Raw genomic sequence first — 25,448 nt, 5'->3', positions numbered from 1 at the left:
TGTTAAAAAAAGTTAATGCTTGTTTTTATGCCTTGTAGAAGTTTCAAACAATATGCTATGTCATTGAAGTTCTTTATTTTCACTATTATTCAGAACAGAATGTATTTAACATCTGACATATTTCCACATTATAATGTTCCTTGAATGTGCTCAGATAGGCAAATCTGATGTAGGACTAGGACTGTCCACATTGACATTTGCAAGTGATTAGGATGTATTTGTATTTTCAGGCATTGTTATCCGGTCTGCCTTGGTTGCTGTGGTAATGGCATAGGCATGCAAACTCACACTGAGAGGCTTTTTTTTATATTATATCCCCTTTCTTATATGCCATTAATCTGTATAACATTTAAAATTATTATATAGTCTCAAGATAACAATTAGAAGTGACCCCTTTACTGAAAATGTTTGTTGCTAAGGTAAAAATTCTGTTCACACACTATATAGTGATGTGTTGTTATAAAGGCACACGAATTGGACAGGGTGCCAGTATCTTGGCTTTCACTTAATGTATGTACTACCAGGACAGATGGGCATGAGTCAAAAGCCTTCTGGTGTGGCAGGCAGCATAGGAGGGGAAGTGATGCCCCCCCCCGCCCCCTACATAATGCATGGTCAAGGCAGGTGGGGGCCATGGGTCAACAACTTAGTCAGGAATTGCGCCACTGTAGGGTTGTTGGCAGGACACAGGGTGCTGCGTCGCTCCTGCCTGAACTTTAGCACCTCTAAACTCCTCCGCTGCCCGCCCATTTGCCAACTGTCCCAAGACAGCTTGCCAATCAGATGCTATTAAAAACAGTTTGATAGATTTTGTTTTTTTGTACAGTACATGCTGTAGACCTCACTTAGTGTCACGTTCTGTGGAAATGTTGTATGGTTACACTCATAAGTCGTGTCTTAAATGTTACCTCATAGCAGGAATCTGTTAATTTATGTATTTATCTGATGGCACATATGTAATGTTGCAGTTTCACTCTTTTTTCTTTACCACAGCATCATTACAGCTTTATTAGGGTGCTGGCACATCTTCATATTACGCATTCATATAGCTAATAGTAACTCTGTAGAGACGTCCACGTGCTGTGTCAGTCTCACTCAGGCAATCAGAAATCAAACATTTTCTGATATGACTGACAAACAGAGCTGCCATTTAAGCAGTCAGATTTTAGTCAGTGTAGTAACTGACAGGTCAGTTGCTGTGAGGACGAAAACATAGCCTTAATATAAGACAATATACACTGAAATCTTTGAGTTCAGTAAGATTAATATTTTGAATAGCTATTGTAAAATAATCATCAATATGTAATTGCTCTTGTCAGCCAAAGCAGATATGTATGAATGGAGTACTTAAGCGATGATAGGTGTCAGAGTGAATACTGCAGTTAAACTAAAGTGTGTAAATGGAGCCTTTCAGTGCACTGCTGCCTCCCACACAGGACGTCTGGCTGTAAAAGTGTATGCAGGTAGCTAATTTGCACTGGTAGCCTACACTATATTTTCACAGTTTTGTAAATGGCAGGCATGCTTGATCTGGTTTGACAGTTTGTCATATTTCTTCACTGAAAACATACATTAACGTAAAGTAATACACAGCTCCCCACTAATTGTTTTAAAGGTCTCATACAGTATCTTTGGTTTTCTATGATGCAATATCTTGGAAGAAAAATTAAAATGGAAAGTGGTAATGACTTTTAGCCAGTGTAGCTGTAACATCCAGTGATAGTGATGTAAGCCAGTTGTCATTCACTTAGTCCGGACTAAAATATCTCAACAGCTTATAGATTCATTCATATTGCCCACAGCATTATGACTTTTTTGTTCCCATGACTTTCATCTGTCACCATCACTGAAATATATCTCAACAGTTACTAGATTGACAGAGCACAAAAATTTGTACAGCTGTTTCTGCTTCCCAGACAAAGCATCCTAATGGCTGATGATGATCCTCTATACTTTTTTTGTAGCATCTTCATGAGCGGCTTTTGAGTGAAATGCCCGTACATTTATTGGATGGATTGCCACTAAACTTAACCCATGTCCTACCCGAATAAATTGTAAGAACTTTGGCAACCCATTGAAAACACAGGATGTACAAATGAGTTTGTAGCATATTTCAGGTAAAAGAAAAGATCTGTTTTTGTATTGGGTGTATAACTGTAGACAACAAGTTATACAAGCTCAGATAGGAAGCGCACTAGTTTCCTTATGGCTTGTGCGCATGCATATAACTGCAACATCTGAGTTGAGTTTGGCTGGGGACCTTTGTTGCATGTTATGCCCTCTCTACCGCCTCTGGACAAAGTGTTACTCTTATAACATAAAGCAGAGGGTTTTTATGATTGAGATATCTATCACGAAATAAATTTTCCTCTATAACATGATGATGATAGAAGTTGTCCCATCCATGTTTTGATAATTTGATGAGAATAGCGTTGCATTCCACCAATCATGTTCCTGAAATAGAGTTACAGCCAGGTCATTAGGTTAGGTTGATGCACACAGCAAGAGGGCAGGAGGAGGAGCTGTATGTATACTGTATGTATCTTACTAATTAGTTTCTAAGTATTAGACATTATCACTGGGTGGTTTCTGGAACTGCTAACAGATAAACAGATCAACTTTGATTGCCTAACAGCAACAGATTTTTTCAGTTCCTGTTAGCCTTTAAAATATATTCCAATGATATGTGAACCCATTGAGATTTTGATAAATTGTTTCGATCTTTAGAATTAAGAAGGATAGTTTTCTTTGTGATTAAGAGAGTTGGTTGTTGGGTGGATCAGTATAAAGAAGGGGAGACTGAAATGCTGTGACCAAGAATACGCTAGCTTATGTGTGATATTTATCCAAAATCGTAAAAAAGATTTTTATTATTAAAATAGTTTCCACTCAGTAATATTTATGTTTAAATAAAAGAATTGTGCTGAAAAGGATGAAGCATGAGGAGTCCTCTACTGGTGCAGACTGCTTGCGTAGGGGGCCTCCTCTAGTACAGATTAATGAGCCGTCAGCTGAGAGTCCAGGGGAAAAACCCTGAGCTCTTGTAGAAGAAGAAACGAGCAGCCTACACTTACATTTCTGCCTCAACACACTCCCCCTTGTGGAATTAATGAGGCCATAAGTATTAAACATAACTTTATAGCTTAACTTAATATCAGCAACATTGGACTAATTTTGAGCAGGACTTAGCAGATAATAACTATTAGTTGCTATTAGTTACCTCACACTTTTCAAAAATTTTCATCAATACATAAAACATATATTTATATAACAATTTATATTATCTTATAAGTATGTATTAATGTTGAATTCATTATTTTGCTGTATGATTTATAACTGAAGTTAAACGTTTTTTTTTGCATGCATATAATTATGCTGCTGAAATGTGAGCATCACCCAAGGCACTATGCCAGTTGTCTGGAAATTTCCATTTACACATTTCTTCCTGTTCACATTCGCCTCTATGTCTGTTCACGCAATTGTTTTTGTGTTCAACTGTGTATGTAACATTCTTTTTAAATGCTAATGCACTTACCTCTTTACTAAGCAAAAGCATCAACAGTAAACTGAAGAATTTATAACTATATATATTATTATACATATACATATTATGTTACTATATTAACTATTCTTTGGACCACCAAAGCACTAGAACTTTTAGGAGTTTCACGATGAAAATATCAGAAGTATTATTGCCAGCTTATGTAGAAAGCAGGTGGTCACTGATGTAGAGCTTGCACACCATAAATAGCACAAACCAGGCTAGACTCATGATGACAATGGAGATCTAGCACAAAATATAGCAAAACAGACAAACCACAAATCACAGGTGTACCTTGTTAAGGCCCTGAACAACAGCAGACTTAGATGAGTGCTGCATTTTTCACTTCCCGTTATTTGGGTTATATGGCTGGCTGTATTTCGGACACATGAAGAGATACTCTCTCTGTTCTGTTCTGTGGATAGATGACCACACAATACTCTGCTACTTTTTAATGTTTTTCTTTTCTTTCTCCACTTTAGGTGCAAGTTATAACAAAATAGTCAGCATTACTTTGATGAGATCCACTAGTTAAATAATTACTATATGTTTTAATGATATTTTTACATGGTGGTTTTATGGACTTTGTAGCTGCTTTATCTATGCATGTCACTTAGTCAGAATGCTATTGTGAGTGTAAGTTTTTTTACCCCAGGTATTAGTACATAGTTTTAATAAGATATTGTCTTAGCAGATTATTTTACAGCCTTACCACCAGCTGAGGCAAGAAATAACACAAAAGTACAGTGTGTACCATGTATAGCAAGAAACGTAATATACAATTTATAAAACCTCTTTTAAAACTAACTAGTAGTAATTGAAGCAATTTAAAGAATGTGACGTATACTCTGTTATGATCGTGCATGAGCTGCAGCATTTAATAAGATAAAGACAAAAGTATTTTTTCGTATATTCCCAGAAGTGTTGTAAATACCCAGCACTTGCTATTTGGACCATACAGCTGAAGTTAAGATGTCTTCAGGAGTCAATATCTGATAACATCAAAAACATCTGATTATGAGTAAACAACAGGTACATCATGAAGTTAAATAATTGTTTATGGATCTATTGTAAAGTATCTTGATATTGATATATAGACAGACAAGGTTTAATCTAACATTTTTTTGCTGTTGTCTAAATTGTATTGTACTTTTAATTTCTGGATTTACAGTACAGCAAACTGTATATCTGTACAATATTATCTGGACGAAGCAACTTATATTTCTCTCTGTACTAAATTTGCCACCACAACTCTTTCTGGATCTTGCCAATGTTTTTTTTCTTTACATACCTTTTTTTGGAGCACTGAGTAGTGAAAGAGGAGGCTGGTAAATAATTGATCCTTGTAATTAAACACTCCAGCCAGGGATGCTGGGGCTGATTGACGGCCAGATATTAGGCCCTTGTCTCGTATGGTTGCAAGTTTAGTCTGAGGTTATCAGTGGCCAGAAGACTCTTTCTCCCTCCCTGCCTCATTACTTTCATGAGTAGACCATTTCATAGTGGAGAGGTGGGTGGGGGTGTGGTGTGAAGACAGTCTGGGACTTCATTAACCAAATGGGGTGCCTCAGTCTACTAAGCGCCAAGTTGTTCAGCTTTACTGAACAGACAGCCCGTTTGTGGGTGCTTCAATGCACTTTTCTGTAGAGTTGTTTTAGCTCTTTTGTCTTATTTGTTCTTCAGCTTCAGGTAAACATGATCAACAGATTAAACAATGAAACAAGCTTTCCTGTGCCTACCTGACCACATGGTGTCCATCATAGCTTAAGCTCAAAAAACCTTGCTAAGCTATATTTGTTCAATTTTCAGTTTTGCTACATTGCTTACAAAGTTGTATGTCACACCTTATAGTACAGTTTATTGTAAAATAAATTTAGAATACTTTTCTAAAGGCAAGTCATTTCCCAAATGTTGCCCTTCATTAATGTTTGATTGAGGTTGCCTGAACAGCATTGACTGTGTGTGTGAGAGAAAGAAATCTATTTTACAACCAAAGATTGCACATAACATCAAATAACAGTGCATGACACAATGGTAAACTTGAAAAGAGCGTGCTGCTGCAAGATCAATTACTGAGAGTTGTATTTGCATGTAGCTTTAATAACAATTATTGAAATAGTATAAATCTATACTCACATGCATCCAATATTGCTAACGTAGTAAACATGAAATGATACCCATTCTTGATGCTAAATTGATACTATTACAGCAGGTTTTATTGCAATATTTACATTTATTCCTGGTGTGTGAGTGTGGGTATGCTAATCAGATACATGCCCTGTGGACAGCTGGATTGAGATGACTCATTCCTGCAACTCATCTTCAAGTGGTGCTTGTGTGAGGTCCAACTGCATTATTTCAATGGTCTTTCTTTTAAACACCATGTTCTGCATAACAGTATAACAAACTTTTATGGTCTAGTCTACATGTGAGTTTATACACTGCCCGTCCAAAAAAAGGTCACCACCTGGATTTAACTAAGCAAATAGGTGATCCCACTGGATATATTGCTCCATAGATAATTTATTTTTACAGCAGGCAACAAGTTATCTAACCCTAACTGATGCAGTGAGTAACTGCATGTTTCTGCATCAAGCAAAGGAAACATCTAAGGAGATTGCTGAAACTACCAAAATTTGGTTAAGAACTGTCCAAGGAAGAAGGTCATATGGTCTGGAAGTGATGCACCCATCATGCATAGTGTCTACTGTACAAGCCTGTGGGGGCAGTGCTATGATCTGGGGTTGCTGCAGTTGGTCAGGTCTAGGTTCAGTAACATTATATGGCCAAAGAATGAGGTCAGCTGACTACATGAATATACTGAATGACCAGGTTATTCCATCAGTGGATTTTTTTCCCCCCTGATGGTAGGGGCATATTCCAAGATGAAAATGCCAGGATTCATCTGGCTCAAATTGTAAAAGAGTAGTTCATGGAACATGACACATTCTCACACATGGATTGGCCACCACAGTCCATACCTTCAAAAGCTAAAGGCGGTCCAACAAAATGTGTGTGACTTTTGGGCGGGCGGTGTATTAGGTATCATTTAGATTCATTGAGTGTAAATTGTTATTTTTATGTTTAATTCTGGCTTTTATTAAATGCAAATTATTTCTTTATTTCTAACCGACTCACATGGTGTTGTCTTTGTATTCTTTTTATGTAAAATGGCAAAAAAAAGATGTTATGTTGCCATGCTTACCAAGATGAATATATATATTATGTTTTGTTTTTAAGTGCATTTGCCACTCCATCATTTACACAGCATTCACAATACAGCTCAAAGATTTTTGTACATTGCTGAAGTAAATGGTTTGTCAGTTTAGATATGCTTCCTCTCTTGCATGAAATTGTATTTTAACTACAATCCCATTTTGCTGTTTCACAACTATCTACTGGAAAGTCTAGCCGCATTTACAAGTGTGAGTACTCGGCTACTAGACTAACTATAGTAAACACTGGAAACGTGTGATGATGGGCATGTAAATGGTGATACAGATGGAAGTGTCCTGAACTGCCAACATCAGCCAGCACACAATTGCTTTTTGGTAATATCATCAAAGGTGCAGCCCATTTACCAAAAGCGATTTGTGAGTGCTGCTTAGACACAGATCACACACGGTATAAGCGTCGTGTTTCAGAAATGAATGGTGCTCTCAAATTGCACCTCAGCTTGTCACCACAAAGGTGACCTTTTTTGATTTGAGTGAAATGTTTTGTCAGCTACAGGATGACATGAAGTTTACTACAGATGGTCTTCATAGATAAATTTAACTTATCTTCTCAGTTTTCCATGTGCCTCTTTACATAATGCAAAGTGGATTGGAAAACAAAATTTGGCATTCATGATTCCCAGTGGGTTAATTTAAATTACTTTATTCACTAAAAGTCCTCTGACTTTATCAACTAAATTAAATTTTGTTCAAAGCTTTAAAAATTATGACATTCCCATAATTATTTTTTATATTTTGTACTGATCAACAAAGCTATTAGAGTAAAAGTAGAGTAAAGTATATTTTGTACTAAATATTAATATTTAATAGTAATAATTATCAATAAACTTGATAATATACCATTATGCTGGACAAAATACTATCAGTTAAATGAAGATATCTCTTGAATGTATGCTAAACTGCAGGTCCTCTAACATCTTACATCTAAGCAACAATGTGATTAAATTGCTAATTAAGACAATCAATTAATTTAGACAAATTAATTTTCTTGAATTAAGTCAACCAGCCTGTATAGTCAGGGATATAATACTTATATACACAAAGGTTAGATTAATGCTGAAATACTATTATAAAACTAGGCTGTGGCCAATTTACATTGAAGGTAATTTAAAACAGGTGTGATGTATACGCTCTTAGTAATCTTCCTCAGCGTGTGTTCCGACATCTAAATGATCTTTATTAAACTGCTATTGCACCTTTTATGATAAAAGTCAGTTTCAGTGACCTTATCTGTGTAACCAACATTATCTATATTCGCAGCAGCATCCAGATGAAGTGCTGTTGCTCTCAGCTGGAGTGCTCCCACTCCTTGCCTACTCTGTTTCCTGACTAATTTGGCACAGAAGAGCATGTCTGCTCGACACTACATGACACTACTGACCTAAACCAGTAACAGACATTTCCTTACTTTTTTCTCATTGTTCTTACACCATGTCTACCTCCACTGTTTAACCACTGTCCATGTTGGGGCTGGTTGATTTTTTATTTTTTTATCAACTGTGTTACAAACCATTGTGTCAAAATGAATATCTGAAATATCTGCACATTTATTCTTAAGCACAACAATTTACACAATATTCTCCCATTTCAAACAATTAAGCAAAAGCCTTTGTGAAGACCACTGCAACAATTCTTACATTAATTTCCATGAGGCCTGTCTTATCTCTCGTCAGTGCACCACTCTTAAACTTTATATATCAGAGAGCAGATGTGCTTTGGCTCAAAACACCTTCAACTCCTGCTGATGAGTACCTGCATGAAATATATGCTCACTGGCAGCAATGCTAGATGCAGTAAATTTCAGCCTCACTGTGTCAGCAGCATTCTGCTGAGATATAGCCCTCACACACAAGTTTACATACCCTCCAGGCAGCCTAAGGCTCCTGAGACTGACCACTAACACTCCCCCTACTCTCACTCCTCTACCCCCGAAAGGCTAAAAAGATGTCAGATGTCAAAGATTGAAGGCCCGTAGTAGGCTGATGGTCATTTGTCCTGACCTTTGGTCGTGTCCATCTTTACCAACTACAGTATCAGTACTAGCCCCTTAAGGGTGGACATTGTGACCACTTAGACACTGGGAGAACAGAAATATGTCAACCATTAAATGTTAATGTGGTGATATGCTGATTTGTAGGAGAGTTGGTGGAATGGGGACATCATTTTCTACTTCTGGAGCCAGTCAAACAGACACATAAATTACGTGTAAAGATAACAAAAAGCTTTAATAACATTGAATTTACTACACTGGTTGTTTTAAGTTTTTAAAGGACATTTGTTCAATCCACAAACTGTTAACGGCTCCTAACTACCACAGCATGTCAACTGAAAGTGACATTAGTAGGAACCCATAACCTTTCCATAGAAATTACCATAAACTCAAATGTTTATAGTTTAATTGCTTCCAAAAACAAACAAACAAACAAACAAACATGACAACCTCATATGGTAGTTCCAAGTTGTCTCTTGATGTATCTTAGCCTATTCTAAAGTTCCATTCCAGAACCCTGATTTTGGAGTCCTTCAAAATGTTTTAAACCAACTTGGATATATGCATGGGATACCCAGCGGGACCTGAAGCTTGACTGGCAGCAGATTTCTTCAAGTTATCCTTTAAAATATCAACATGATCTTTCTTCGTGAACATGGTTCCCAGTGCCTGAAGCAGGATTTCTTGGATGATTACCTTAAAGCCCACCAAGAGGTCTCTCAACATTCTCCCTTGAAACATCAGGTCCAGAATGGACCAGTTTAGCGACACTCATCTTGGCAGAGATTTGGGAATTTTTGGTGACATCTCTATTTTCCTCTGCAAAGTTTTTGAAATTGTGCAAAACTAAATCTGTTTGTTTCTAATAGAATTAGTCTACTTGTGCTTTGAAATAATACAACATAGAGCTGCTCTATACAACCTTAAGAAGACCATCCAGCATTTTCTTTCTGAGTTTAAGACAAAATTATTTTCCTTTAGGCATGTAAATTTACTTTTTTGTAGTTTCTGTCAATCAAGGGGTTAAATGCCACTAGCCCTGCTCATTGAAGTCTTTTAAGTTAAAGTGAAGTTTGATTGATTGGTTAGGTGTGGTTTAAAAGTGGAAAAAAAAGAAAAAGAAATGACATAGTGAATTGGTGCTATGTTTTGTATAGCACCAAATCACAACAGAACCGATCTAAACTAGTGGCATTAACACTCCTGAATGTCTATTAAACTATGGTATTCTGCTCTCTTAAACTAAAACTTACATAAACATAATAATAAAGCGAACTCGTGTATAGTGAGAGAACAGAACATTGGTGGACTGGTGGTAATACCAGTCATGGAAAGGCCCAGGGCAACCTTAAGAAAAATCTAAATACAACACCATGTTACTAAGCTGCACCCCCAAGCGAACTCCTACCCTCACCCCATTTCCTAGCTCTTTTCATTTCACATTGTATTGTCAACCCAGGCTTCAAACTACTGAAAACATCTTCTTAAATGCCTCTAGATGTCTTGTCCTGATTAACATGCCTTCCACCATGAAGTCTTCATTTATCTTGACTTCTCTTTACACTCCCTAATGGACTTGGCCCTGTTCTTCTTTTGTCTTCCTTTAGTACCATGAAATTCACCTTCAGGAGAGAAAGCCCTCATTCTTGATGCTTCTTTACATTTTGTAAATATAGTTAGATGATTCCACCCCCTCCTTTCAGTTGCACTTGTGTTTTCTTATGGACTTGTGTTGTTTGCTTGGTGCACTGTATTGACAGTTGTGTCACACTCTTTCACAACAGACAAGAACATAATAATTTTGAATAGGTCGAATGCATCATATCTTAAATTTTATTTCAAAGAAATTTTTTCTTCATTTGTGAAATTTGCCATCATGCGTCTGGAAGTTGGTAGTCTATATTTTGTATAAACATCTTACAGACTTGCAAACATGTGAAAATAACACAAAATGAGGTCAGACAACCTAATTAAAAAACAAGAGGTTTACATTTTCTGCCCGTCACTGTACTGCAGCATTTTTATTGGGTTGAGGTCTGGGCTCTGACTGGGCCACTTTTGTCTTTCAGAAGCCATATACTGTAAGAAAAGGAAAAGTTGTTTAGGAGCATTGTCCTGCTTTATCACTCAGCTCACTGAACTTCTGCTTGCAGTCCGCCACCAGGACATTATCCTGTTAGATACCTTCATATTGATATTCATTTTTCTATCCACGATGGCAAACTCTCCAGGTCCAGAGGCAGCAAAGGAGCCCCAAATCATGTTGCTCCCTCCACCATACTAACCACTGGGATGATGTTTTCATTATCATGCTGGTTTATAGTTATCTTTTTTATACCAAATGTAGGATTGTGTGTTTTTTTCCCAAAAAACATTGGCGTGCACATGAAGTTTTCCAAAGACCACTTTGGTACCCCCGAATGCAACTGGCAAAAGACTTGCAACTGAAGGGTTAATTGTTTGCAACAGCAATCCATGTTCATTTGTGGTTCCCTTTTTATACCAAGTTTACTGGTGCAGACAATTCAGCATTCAGCAACAAGTCTTTTAGGTTAGGATAATGGATGGATGTACCAAGTTGTGGCAATTTAGAGTCAAGGCCAACAACAAGAGATCAAATATTTGTAATTTAACTAGACTAAGTAATAAGGAGGATTTCACACACCTCTAATTTCAATTTTAAACTAGCTTGATAGTCTGTGGAAAACATTCAATTCATTAGTATGAATGACTCCCACAGCTAGGGAGCACTGATGTGAGGCTTCAGTCTTTGTAAATGTAAGAATGTGTGTCTAAAAGTCAGTATGCTGAGTATACAAAAGTCTTGTTTTGTGTTTTCGTTTTGTGGATGTAGTGTATGTTTAATTATTTTTTAGATATTGAGTACTTCTAATGTAAGCCAGAGAGATGGGTTTAAAATGTGAAATTGTATCAAACTCAGCACCCTCCTGATGTATGACACCTGTTCCATGTTACCATTAACATATGTGCATATTTAGGATATCTTTTTACTAACTGTAAAGTTAGCTGTCACAGGACTGTTGTTGTTATTTCTCCTGCAAATTTATCTCATAATATCTATAATTTGCTTATTAAGGTTTGCATTCGATTCAATGCGAAAATTAATCTTTCCGGCACAGAAAATGTAGCTCAGTAAATCTCTAACCTGCAAGACAAAAACAGACAGTTTGGCTGGGGGGTGGGGGTGGGGAGTGATGACTCATACACACAGTAGAGGTCCCTCCCTTTCCATTTCTTTTAGTTACCAGTCAGTTCTTTTCCAGCTGTCACTCATTTCCTCCAAATCTGATATACACAATGCTTTACTATGCCTGGTAAATTACTTAATTTGCAAAGGTCAAGAACATGCAAAGTAAATAAAAATGACACATCATTTTGCCACACAGATTATTGGTTCATACTGTGATTACATTGAAGTACAGATGATTATCTCCTGTATTTATGATGTTTTGGTCAAGCAAATTCAACTGAATTCAACAAAATTCTCCAGAACAGAACATTGAGCTTTGTTTAAACCTTGGCAGTAAAAAAAGCTTGCTTCTTATACTTCTTAAAGAAGCTTAATTAAGTAATCATATTTTTAGTTTAAATTATTTTTAGATTAGATTTTCAAATACATCCATACAAAAAGTCCATAAAATAGTACAAAGAGAAATGGGTACCCTGCATTGCCCACCAACAGTAAATATTGAGTAATTTCATAGTTTCAGGGGAGATAAAAGTGCCTGGTATCTCCAGGGATCCCCTCAACTCTTACAGTGTTTTAAGAGCCAGTCTCAGGATTCCTTGAAGTGGGAGGCTTCTTGACATGGGCTTTATGAACTTTATGTAGAGGGGGACAGGGACTAGGGGTTTTCGTCTTTGCAGTCAGATTTTTATTGAAAAATATAACAAATGTAACCATAAAACAAAGTCAAAGCTGGTATGAATTATGTGAAAGTTGTGGTGAGTAAAAGACATAAAGGAGGGAAAGGAAGGAACAAAATGTGAGTGGGTTGATGATATGGTGTTTGGCTTGAGGTGAATAGATTGTTAGGATTACTTTAAAATATTATAATAAGCTTCATAATATATCATCAGCTGTGCATGAAGTTTTAAAACTACTACTTAAATGGCTAATTTATATATATAAGTGTCTCATGATAGGGACCATTTTGCTGAATTTATATTTTTTGTCACTTTTGATACAAAATCTCTCCAAACTTGAACAACACAACATGTGAAGAAAAATGCTAGGACGAGACAGTTTTTTTAATTGCACTAGTAACTTCTAGGAAAAACCCAAGGGTCTTGGATAACATGGCACTGTCTTCACGTCCTCTGACATAACCTATTAAAAGCAAGTAAGTAAAAGCAATAGCTTTAAATGTAGTCTTTCTAGTAAGATAAATAATCACCCAGCCATCTAATAACTTATGAGTCGTTAGAGTGGCTGGCTTGGCGTCCTGCTTCAACAACTGTGAACCCACATAGTGATAAAACGACACCATTTACAACGCTCAAGACTCTTGACTGATTGCGCTGCTTTACCACCAACATCCTAGTTGGTGACACTATCAGGCAGTTTGACTGTATAAATAATTTTTTTTCTTTACTAGACTGTTTGTGCACATTAGTCCACTAACTAGAGTTGCAGCTTTGCTCTCCTTATTGATGGTCAGTCAAGCTGTTGCTGAGTTAATTCTGAGTAACTTGACAACAGGCCAAAATTAAACTTGTCTGTTGTTGGGTTAAAACATTCCTTCTGCAAGGTAGTGCCTGTACTCCAATAGTCCAAAAAACATCTAAGAATTGAGATGCTCCATTCTGCAGATATGTCAATGTCAGATTGACATATCTGGCATATTGACATATATATTTCCCATTTAAACTTTAATTTAAATCATATCAATCATTATTCAGAATAAGTAGTCTGAAGTCTGTTCCATTATGTAGACCACGACTGTTATTTCAGTCAACATATGAGTAAATAAAAGTATCAGCACCGGCTTACGATTAATCAATAGGATGAATGGGGCATTTGTATTACATCTATCAGGTGTAATGAAATTCAATAATACTGTTCTCCACTGACGACAACCTTTATGAAAAATGTAATGTTACTGTTGTGACATTTTCCAGACACTACCATGACAGTGTCCATTCAGTTGTATGTTTTTTTTGTTATACTGTATATAGTAACTGTGTTGATCTGGACTGTATTGTATTCTGAGATACACTGGCTGTCCAAAAAAAAAACGGTAATTCGGTCGTTTGCCTTGGCATCGTTTCGATAAGCTTCTGCAATGTCACAACATTTATTCCTGTCCAGAGTTGCATTATTTTTCGTCAAGATCTTCTAGTGATTATGAGAGAGAGAGTCTTCTCCGGCACATCTCAAAGATTCTAAATGTACAGTATTAAATAGCATAATTGAATTGTGGTAGTACTAAGGTGCAGTATATTGTGTAGCTAATATATGGCCTCTGGTATTCATAGCAAAAAATATTAGTAATAGTATTCAAAGTTGTATTAGTAGTTGTAGTAAAGCAAAGTTGTAGTCATTTTAGAGGAATAGGTATTTCCTCTAGTGGTGTCTAGTCATAGTTTGATTTTCATATGTTAGGTTGTGTTGGTATGAGATTTCTGCTGCCACCCCAGTTCAATGAAGGTGAGTGGTATATCTGTTTGTGGTGTTTATTCTCACAGGACCTTGCCTGTTACTGCAATGCAAAATGATACATTCACACTTACAGGCAAAAATGTTTTGTCACCACTTTATAAGGGATGCTGAGTGTCCTCTGACAGCTCCCACATCACTGGCGGTCCCAGGATCAGCACCTTGGACAGCGATCATTGCACGCTTATGTACAAAATGTTGAAAATGATTCACTTGAGCTGAAAACAGGATAACATGTTGATAGTCTCTAACTTTTACCACAGCTATTCATATTACTATTTTCAGGTAGTTACATTGTAAGTTCACTGTAGTCTATATGTTATCTAGGCACCTAACAAACAAAAAAGTGACATTAACCAGAACCCCATGCTCATGCACTATTGGTAAAATAAATAATAATCATTTCAAATAGACTCATTCAAAATTTGTGTTTCACTATGTGAGAGCTGTAATTTGTTTTACTCTCAATAAAATACCTTGGCTATTCAAGGATTTGTTGCTGTTTGTTGTTGCCCTTGTTAAAGATGGAGGGGAAAAGCACTGCTGTTTCACTTGTTCTACCCAGATTCAGATCAGAAAGTTGTTGCCACTACTGTGTCTAAATAAAGACAGGATGTATATGTTTATTAAAGTCAAGCTGTGCAGTGGACCATGAATTCACACTGCACTGCTGTCCGTCACGTAGTGTTCTCACTTTTGTATTAGTTTTTTGTTGGATCTTTGATTTTTTTCTTGTTTCTGCAGGGCCTTGTTATCACATTGAATGCAGATTGTTTTTACCCCTACACACTCCACTATCAAATAATGACAAACTAAGGATTTGCTTTTATAGCTATAAGGTTGCCTTTACTTGTCTAAAGAACTGTGGCTTAAGCTGATTTCTAAATACTGAAATTAAAAGGTTTCTCTTTTATTGACTTTAAGGTTTCCTATATGATGGTGTGTAGTCTTCTTTATCAGGCCCTTAACGTCACCCCTCTCTGCCCATGCACAGCATTTATCAAGCATCTACTGTATAAGCACGCATAGGCAAGTTAATACTGTTAGTGGAGGAGATGTCTCCATTCTTTGTCCCAGCTGCCTTATTTTTAGTATATTAGGACAGTGTTGTGTATTATTATGTAGATGTTTTGCATTGTGTTTTGCAGTGTTTTTTTTTCTTACAACAAAGTAGAGATGGTAATAAAGCTCTTTTAACTGACAAACCTCATGCAAACTATCTAGATCTAAAACATATTTTACTCATGGAAAATACTATGTATTTCATCAACTGTGTAACTTGTTTTCCCTACAAATACATTTACTATGCTACTTTATGACCATGGCTTTATGAACCTTTCCTGAGCTTTAGGAATGTGTCACCAGAATGAACAGAGACATTTGCCTATGTGTTTCATAACAGCCTAGATTGTGCCTGAAATTTGCTATATATGGTGTGGGAAGACACTGTAACAAACAGACTAGTCAGCTTCCTGAAATTGTTTAGATAGTTTTCCAGTATGTCCTCTGCCTCGTGCTAAACTGAGGACACATCTGTAGACCAGCAACCTATGTCAGTCCAAGCAGCCAGTCCAAAAAGGGGACACCCAATAATGCTTTGTTAATATGTCAAAAATCTTCCCAACAAAGATAGCTTTTGCTTTAATTATTGTTAAAAAGAATAATTAGGATGCATATCATTAGGGTGCATATCAAGTACTTGTCCAAATGTTAAATTACCTTTGGATTTCTAATTTTAAAATAGTACTTAAAATAGACTTTAAAAAGTTTGTTGGTTGGAGTTTGGCAATTTTAGTCTGTTTAGACACAGGAGTAAAGTAACATAGTAATGCTTATCAAACAACTATTCTTGGAGCCTAATGCACCCCTGTACAATGTTGCCAATCTTTACTGTGAGTGTTCCTTGCTGACAGTAAAATCTGCACATGCCTGTGCAGTATGTGATCCACATTTGTTAATAGTCTCTATTAGTCTATGGCTTGTCAGCTGCTCTTTTTCTCAGTCACATTTTTTTCAGGGGATGATGCTTGACTTCCAATTGCAGCGTGCCATTGCTCCCTTTACAGAATAATGTCAGCAGTTTTTTGTGATGGTTAAAACAACTATTAATGCTAAATCAAAAATTAAATGGTGAAAGCTGTCATTAACCAATAATCGTGCAAGTAAGAAATGCGAATTAAAAAAAAATTAATAATCCATTCTGATCCCAATACACTAAAATTGCTAAAATGTGTGATAAAAGTGTCAACTTGTCAGAATTGTGTATGAACATACTGTATACTGTAGTTTTATATACTGTACATCACCTACAGTATTTCTTTCTCCAAATTTATCCTTTAGTAAGTATGAATATCAGCATCAAATGTATGCCATTAAACTTCAATGTCTTTATAACATTAAACTGTGGACAAGAACAATCGACCACAAGGATTAACTGATGAACCATTACTGAGCTGCCATGAATGGTTTGAATTAAACTGTCAAACAGTTTTAACACTTAAAATCTTAAAACCAGGTCCCAGCCAAAAACCCTTATTATGGGGTGACCTGCTATGAAAAGTAAAAAAAAAGTGCATACCACTGTAATACCATCAGGACTTGATGATACTTTTAATCATGTTTTCCTTCACAAACATCCCGAAAATACATATATCCAGACCTTAAAAAAGGCAGTCCTTCATCATCCATTCTCTATTATTTATTTGGAAAATACTTACATCTGACATACCTCCTATGGGTAGTTTCGGAGGCAAATAAGCAAATGCTATTACCCATGTAGACGTGTCTTGTCTCATCTAGCATAAATACGTCTTCAAGTGCCCTTTTTAAACTTGTGCCAAAATAGTGCAAACAGTACTGAATAGATGAGGAATGAATGTATTTGTTGTAACTCTGCAGCATTTATTTGACAAAAGATAGATTAGCTTTGGAAGGCATTTGGAATGAGCCTTCTGGAAAAAAGTCAAAATTTCTGTGCTCGTGTGTCACTCACTCACTCACTCACTCACTCACTCACTCACTCACTCAGACACACAGATGGTATGCTTAATGCATTTCAGAATTACGATGATGAGGCAAAGAGCTGCATCTATGTCAGATAATCATCATAAACATAAACTTTCATGCATTTTGAGTTTGTCTCAGTGCCCATCTAATTTGCTCACTCCCACATTTTTAAAAACAGACAATAAAGACATAGATGTAATATTATTGTGAGGTCATTTTGATGCAATTTTGGCATAGCAGCAGTTTATAGTATGAGATTTACAGTATATCCAGTACACAAAGGCAATTGTCAGGTATATAGCCACTTCACTACTCTCTGTAGTCGATAAAACCATCATCATTTCCATTATCACAACCTCCACCTTCATTCTTTATACTATGCCCTTCTGCCGCAAACCAACCCAATTCATGCTCACTTGTATCTCACCATGAACTTTGTGTGACAGAGAAAGAAATGCAAACCGGTTACCTCCACTCTTGCCATGGCAACGGACGCGACAAGAAAAGCGATCCTATACCTGTGTATCTGTCTCCCTAATGGTCTGTGTGTTAGTGTAACAAGATCTGTAAAAACTCCCCTCAATGACATTTTAGATCCCCCACTGTAACTGACCTGGGCTGGGGAGTCACAAGTAGGATTTAGGTGAGTACTCAGGCTTCTCTCGGGTTCCTGTTCCCCCTTTCCTAATGAATGCAACCATAAGATGGCTTCAGGTGAGGCCCCTTTTTCCATATGGCCAGGATATTATTTACTGTTGTAGTATACTTTAAAAAATAAGTGTTAAAAATCACACTTTGCTCACCTCTATCTATCTATCTATCTATCTATCTATCTATCTATCTATCTATCTATCTATCTATCTATCTATATATATGTGTGTGTATATATATATATATATATATATATATATATATATATATATATATATATATATATATATATATATATATATATATATATATATATATATATATGTATAAATAATAATTATATACAGCATATATATATATATATATATATAATCATTCTAAATAGATGTTTACCCATGTTTTAACATAATAAATGGAAGATTATCATGTGTTTACCTTTTTCCTTTTGACTAGAAAAACCCTCATTAAGAATGCTGTGGGGTAATTGCTGAAGTGCCCTGCGTTATAGTACCTTGCATCCTCACTGCTGGACTGCACCACATAGGCCACTCCTAACTCTCCTATTCCCTCTGCTGGGAAAGGCAGATATTACACACCCTAAACAGAGTAGAAAATGTAGACTTTTGCAATATTATTTTGAGTATCATCTCTGCATTGAGAGACTTGGATGACCCACGTTATGTTCTGGCTTAATTTCAGTCTGCTTTCTCTAGGAAGGCTTGGTCTAGGTGAGAGCTGACACCATTCTGTATGAAATATCAATGTGAATGACTCATTCTCAAGTTTGATGTCAATCATCATCGCAAATGCCAAACCCATTATCACCAACTCTTTTCAAGAAGTGGTTTTGTCCATCTGGTGGCAGAAGCAGCAGGCAAGTAGCAAATGAGGGAAAACAGCATTCAGGGCTTTTGAAGGAGCTTGTTTTCCCTTAGGGCAAAGAACTAGATTTTCAATTTACCTTTTTAAATAGCCTTGTAAGCATCAAATTCTCATTTTTGAGTTGCATACACTTAATTTCTAGCTTAGTTTATTTTGTGTGTGTATGAGTGAGTGATAAAAAACTTGTATTGAACCTCTTACAGTGTGACAGTGACTTGACTCAGTGAGGCCACGATACAAATGTGAATAAGCAAACAGTATTTACATTTTCAACCAACCACCTTTAAGAACATTGAGTATAGTCTGCGGACTGTTCTGTCATTTACACAAGTAAAATAAATAGGCTTTAGATTTGCTGTTCTGGCCACATCATCCCTAAGATGCGACAAAAGATTGTTGTGACAAGTGCTGCACACTCCAGGAGAGGACCAGTTTGTCTCCTGGTTGCTTGTGTCGACTGTTTCGATAAAAGCCAGCCTACTTTGCTGTTTGTGTTTCTGTTTTCCTTTTTTGTATTGAATAGCACAACAGGCAAGTTCATTATGCGTGTGAGTCATCCCACTAGCCCACACCCCCTCCCCATCTGTTGCTGTGCGCTGGAAAGGAGAGGGAACCGCCATTGATCACTTCTTCCCTCACACATGCACGCACACACCCCACCTTAAACGTCACTATCGATCGACATGTTTAATGTTTTTGTGGTGAATAGCTGGCATTTCCTTTTATGTCATTTTACATCTGTTCTCTACCATTTGCTGACATTATAATAAATCACAGAAAGAAATTTAAAAATAATAATAAAAAGTAAGGTATAATTCAGCCAATTATTCAGACAGCCTTAGACTGTTAAGTCAGTGCAGGGCTGCGATTCTTTTTGTTTTTTGTAGCAGTAGCAGTTGAGACATACAGTGGCAAGACAGTGGAATTTTACGGTTTTCGGCAAAACCATAAAATGTCAAAATATCATCTGATCTTGATGTAAGAGTATTAACAAATATAAAAATAATAAAACAAACAAATTTTGATCTTTAATGTCTTTATAGAGAACAACCATAAAAACCTCATAGTGCTAGTGGAAAAAGTATGTGAACCCTCTGCTTCATCAAATAGAAATGTCTAAAACAATAACACAAAAAATTCATGTTTCATGTTTTTATTGAGGACAACCATCTACAGTATTAGTTGATACTCTTGATGTAGATGGAGGTCAGATCACATTTAATGACGAATTAATGCAGAAATCAATGAGATTCCAATAGGTTCACATACTTTTCTTGCCACTGTGCATGTAAAGAAATATTCTACAACTAGTGATTTATTTTTTGCTTCACAAGTGTTTCTCCATAGATTTAGGTGAATTAACTGCTGCCGGACTAACAGTAAAGGTGCTGCAGGGTGGTTGGCAGGCACTTAAAATGTCCTTGATAAAACATTTTTCTATTCCCTCCCTGTGATGACTATGAAATTGTGTTTCATGGTTAAATACTTGTAAAACACTGAAACACTGGGATGCATATGTAAGAACATAGTTAAGTTGGTATTTATACATTTTAAATGTGTTTTATTTAAACATTAAACTTGAACCTTAATCTTTACATACTCGTAATTTTCATATCATTCATGGTTTTTGGGATAAATGAAAATTTACTTCAGCAGATATCTAATCTACACTGCCCGTCCAAAAAAAAAAAAAAAAGTCACGCACTCTAATATTTTGTTGGACTTTTTGGCTGTGGCATTGTTTCGATAAACTTTTGCAAAGTCAAAACAGTTATTTCTGTCCAGAGCTGCTGCGCAAAATCTTCTCCAGCACGTCCCTCAATGAGGTTAAGCTCTGGACTCTGTGGTGGCCAATCCATGTGTGAAAATGATGTGTCATGCTCCCTGAACCACTTTTTTACAATTTGAGCCAGATGAACCCTGGCCTTGTCATCTTGCAATATGCCCGTACCATCAGGGAAGGAAAACCCCATTGATGGAATAACCTGGTCATTCAGTATATTCAGGTAGTCAGCTGACCTCATTCTTTGGATACATAATGTTGCTAGACCTGACTAACTGCAGCAACCCCAGATCATAGCACTGCCCCCACAGGCTTGTGCGGTAGGAAATAGGCATGATGGGTGCATCACTTCACCCACTTTTCTTCTTACCCTGATGTTCCCATGAATCTGGAACAAGGTAAATCTGGACTCATCATATTACACTACCTTCTTCTATTGGACAGTTCTTTTAGTAGTTTCTACAATCTCCTTAGATGTTTTCTTTTTTTTGATGCATGCCAATAATTTGACACTTCTGAAACAGATTAACATCTTTTCTATTACCACTGGATCTGTCTTCTGACATGATTGTTGAAGAAATGAGAAGCTGCTCACTGCATCAGTTAGGTTCAAATATCTTGCCAGCTGTAAAAAGAAAATTATCCATGCAGTAATTGTCCAATAGGAGACTCTTACCTATTTGCTTAATTACATCCAGGTCATGGCTTTTTTTTTTCGATGGCCAGTGTAAATAGATATTTGCTATATATAAATCATTAAACGTTTGATTAACAATAAATAAAGAGAATGATTTCTTGAGGAATTGAAGAGTTATGATATTCCCAGTATCTCTCAGTAAGGAACTGTTCAAATTGTACTTTATATTATTATCCAGTTTAATTTAATTTTATTGTCCAAATGGTTATAACATCACTAGCATTTGTTAAAAGTCATGGTAGCCACATTTGCCACCAAAACCACAACAGTTGTCTTTAGTTCAGCTGTCTTCGAGATGCCATGTGCACCTTCAAAATCAAGCAATAGAATGAGATGAAGAATCAGTGCACTCTGTTCTAACTAACCCTCCCTCTTCCTGCTCTGCTATGGGCTGCCTTCAGGTGTTCATTGTTATAAAGCCTGTGACATAAACTGTGTTGGAGTTCTGGCAATACTTTTTTTGTCAAGCAATGGCATTTTAGGATAATTCTGGTATTTATTTTAATTTTAATTTTTTTAGATTTACTTGAAAATACTTGTACTATAATAACCAAAAATAGTTAGATATTGTACAGTGAGTTCAGAGGGTATCCTACTGAACTTTAAATAAAGAGCACTTTCACTAGCAGTGAGCAAGACACCAAGCAGGAGTTAGACGAAAGTTTAGTGAATACAACAGAAGATGAGAACCATCTGGATCTTCCTATTTCAGTTCAGTAGGTGATCAGTTGATTGACCAAATTTGCATGTTTGTTTTTCTGAAATTAGACTGCAGCAATGTTGTAACTATAATGTATATCAAGAAAATAGACTTTTTATAGGTAAGAAACATTGAGGCTAGTGCTGCATTCAGTCACAGTTTGCAGGGGATGTGAAAGGGGAAATTGAACACTGCACTGCAGTGTTTCAAATCAAAGAGTATCCCCATTAACTTGTGACTGTAGGCCAAATGATTCCATGGTTTATTATAGTGAATGGGTTTCCATCACTTTTGTTGCATTCTTGTCATTTCTAACCTTTATAAAGATGGTCGGTGTAGATGAATAAATTGTACAGATGTCATCAAGATAGTTGTATGACTACAGAGTTCATTGTGTGAGGATCAATATACTGTGCCTTAACATAAAGACACTATATTCATATTACAAAAATTGCTATTCAGTAGCAACTGAAAACGGTCAACTAAGAGTTGGTTTGAGGATACTTTCATATAAACTGCTCTGCTCGTGTGTGCACACACAGTAGTAAACACAACCAAAACAATCTTAATGATCCATTCACCCATCCTGTTTTAGTTTTGTAATGCCACTCTTGTAAGTCCCACATTCCACACTTGTAAGTCCCACATTCCCTCCATCTTGCACAAAACGTTAGTGTATAAAAGACTAGAAAAAAATAGCAACAGCAAGATGCAAACATTAATCAACGTTCCAGCAGATTAGCTCCATTCACTGGACATTTTAATCCAACATTGTATAGAGCGATGCTCTTGTACACTTTGGCCAGTGATGCCTGTCAGCTAACACCACACCTTCACAAAGTTTTTTGGGTTGTGCAACTGTCAGTAAAACACTTCAGCTTTGAAAAAGGGATTGATTACCTTGGAGACATACAACTCTAATGGTCTGAAAATTTGGAACCAGTTTTCAACTGGATCCAGTTCTCGATTCCCATCCCTAGTGTTACATAGGCTACATTGGTTGTTTCCTAAAAACACTCTTTCCCATTTGTAATTATGACTCAGAAGCAGGTGTGAATGCTATTTTTAAGTTGGGAATTTGTATTATGACAACACTGATTGGACATGAAAACAGCATCACACCCTGAGGTTCCTCAGCATTACCCAGCATTATACCACAAAAAAGTCACTTCCTGCAATAGGAAGTTACTTTGACGAGAGCAGTGGGAATGAATTAAAGTTCAGTAAAGTTGTAGGTCACAAAGCTATAGCAAAGAACTGAAGAAGCTAAAATGTCCCTTAGAGCTAAGTGGAACAGCAGAGTCAGATGATAACTCTCTGTGGGTTTGTGACTACATGTAGTCATTTGATTCGCTAATTAAACAAATATTGCCCCTGTCGTGTTTATCTTGTGTCAGACCTTTTTTCTAGATGAGCAGTTCCCACTGTAATTTTTTAAAAATCTGTCACAAGTGCAGAACAACTTGAATAGAATGCGTAATAAGGAGAATATTGTAATAATATATTATCATGATAATAATAATGTTAAAATAATAATTATAATAACATTTTCTTTGGAAACAATAGGCAATGCATTTAGGAAGTAGAACTGCAGAAATGCAAGATTAATTTACATCTAGCTTAAATACTTGAAATTAGCTTGAATATTCACATCAGATATCAACAATACATGAGAGATTAAAACATCTATTCAAAATGATACTGGTCAGTGACAGTTCCAACACTTAAATGAAGAACTAGCATGGTCATGATAAGATGACGACGATAATGATGAATCATGTATATGGAGTCCTGTGGTGAGAAGAATGTGTTGTTTTCTTGCTTTCTCATATGTAGGTGGTCCTGGACATGACATTTGGAGGTGGTGGTCATACCAAAGCAATACTGAACATGGTTCCTGAAGTCACAATTCTGGCCTTGGACCGAGATCCTACAGCAATTTCTCTGGCCCAGCAGTTGGCCAAGGAACACCCGTAAGTAATTTATAAAAAGCTATTAACTAGACAAAAACACAATTGAAGCTCAGACTATCTAGACAAATGTTTATAGTATATTGTAAATGTTCTTTTACCGTTCATTTTTATTGTTGTTATATATTATAACAATATTATATTGTTATTCAAATTTTTGTGACAATTTTGGGCAGTGGTCATTATGTTTTCTTCAAACATACAGTAGGTGTGATATAGTATTTTACTTTTCTCTGTATTCCTCACATCTTGCCTGAGCCCAAACAAATATTGCTCGCCAAGATACCGCCCCTGAGTTTCACGATCCAATCAAATGCTTTCCTCCTTCTTAACTTAAAGCTTTTCTCCCCCCACGCAAAGCTGGTGGGCTCGACATGTCATTTGTCAGAGTAAGGGCCCACGCCTGCAGTGTGAGGGAGATGCTGCCTCCCACGGAGGATCTATAAGATATGGGGGGGAAGGAAATAGAGAGAAACCCAGAGAAGTTAGAAAGTGAAAAGAGAGAGAGAGAGAAAAAGAAAATAAAAATGTGAGAGAACAGGGAGACACGAGGACACAATGCCAGGGTGAGAGGGAGTATGTGTGTGCATGAGCAAGGCGCGGGTGGATGAAAATGAGATGTTCCTAAGACCATGGTGTGGGAAGGAATCCTTTTACGTAGATTCTGGGGAAACCTCTCTCAAGGGAATCTGCCAGAGAAATGTGCCTGTGAGCAAGGAATGACAATTAAGAGAGAGAGAGAGAGAATAAGAACACTGTATTCTGTCAGCAGCAATTTACCCCTGCTGTAAACTCTTCCACGCCTACTCGTGATGCATGTTGAGAGAGGCTAGAGAAATCTAGCAATTAACCAATATTATTGGAAGCCTGAGTAAAAGACCCTGCCAGCCTACGCAGTGCATCCACACAACAGGGTTAGAGGATTTTCTCTGTCTGCTCTGCTCCCATGTCTTGAGGAAAGTATAACCTCAAAGTAAACTGTTGAGTGTGAACCTGAACCTGTTTCTTTACAGCTCAAAAAGAATAAATTCATCTACTAATGTTTTTTAAAAGAATTACCTCATAAAAGTAACTGTTCTCAGGGTTATTCACTCATGTTTTAAAGGTGTTTTTCTCTTGCTTGTTGAGCCTTACTATTCTTTGCTTTACACTGTTCTTGTTGTTGCTATGACTTCACTGCTACTGAAAGTCTGCAGTAGTTGTGCCCACAGTAAATGTTATAAATCTGAAAAGGCAGTAGGCATTATTGAAAAACAGGCAAACATTGGATTTACATGCATGCATTTTAACTGTTGGCATGTGTTATGCACTT

The 25,448-nt window shown here is 36.6% G+C and overlaps 1 protein-coding gene across 4 annotated transcripts in view; it reads left to right on the top strand.

Moving 5' to 3' along the window:
• Positions 1–25,448, top strand: part of mettl15 (methyltransferase like 15) — a 48,846-nt gene that overhangs the window by 2,113 nt on the left and 21,285 nt on the right. For all 4 annotated transcript variants that reach the window (XM_026378466.1, XM_026378465.1, XM_026378467.1 and 1 more), the window contains exon 3: positions 24,003–24,139. In XM_026378466.1, coding sequence (XP_026234251.1) covers positions 24,003–24,139 — 137 coding nt within the window. The remainder of the gene's footprint in view (positions 1–24,002; positions 24,140–25,448) is intronic.

Source organism: Anabas testudineus, chromosome 3, assembly GCF_900324465.2.
Source record: "Anabas testudineus chromosome 3, fAnaTes1.2, whole genome shotgun sequence".
In the NCBI taxonomy this organism is placed as follows: domain Eukaryota; kingdom Metazoa; phylum Chordata; class Actinopteri; order Anabantiformes; family Anabantidae; genus Anabas; species Anabas testudineus.
This window is presented reverse-complemented; position numbering and strand designations above follow the sequence as displayed.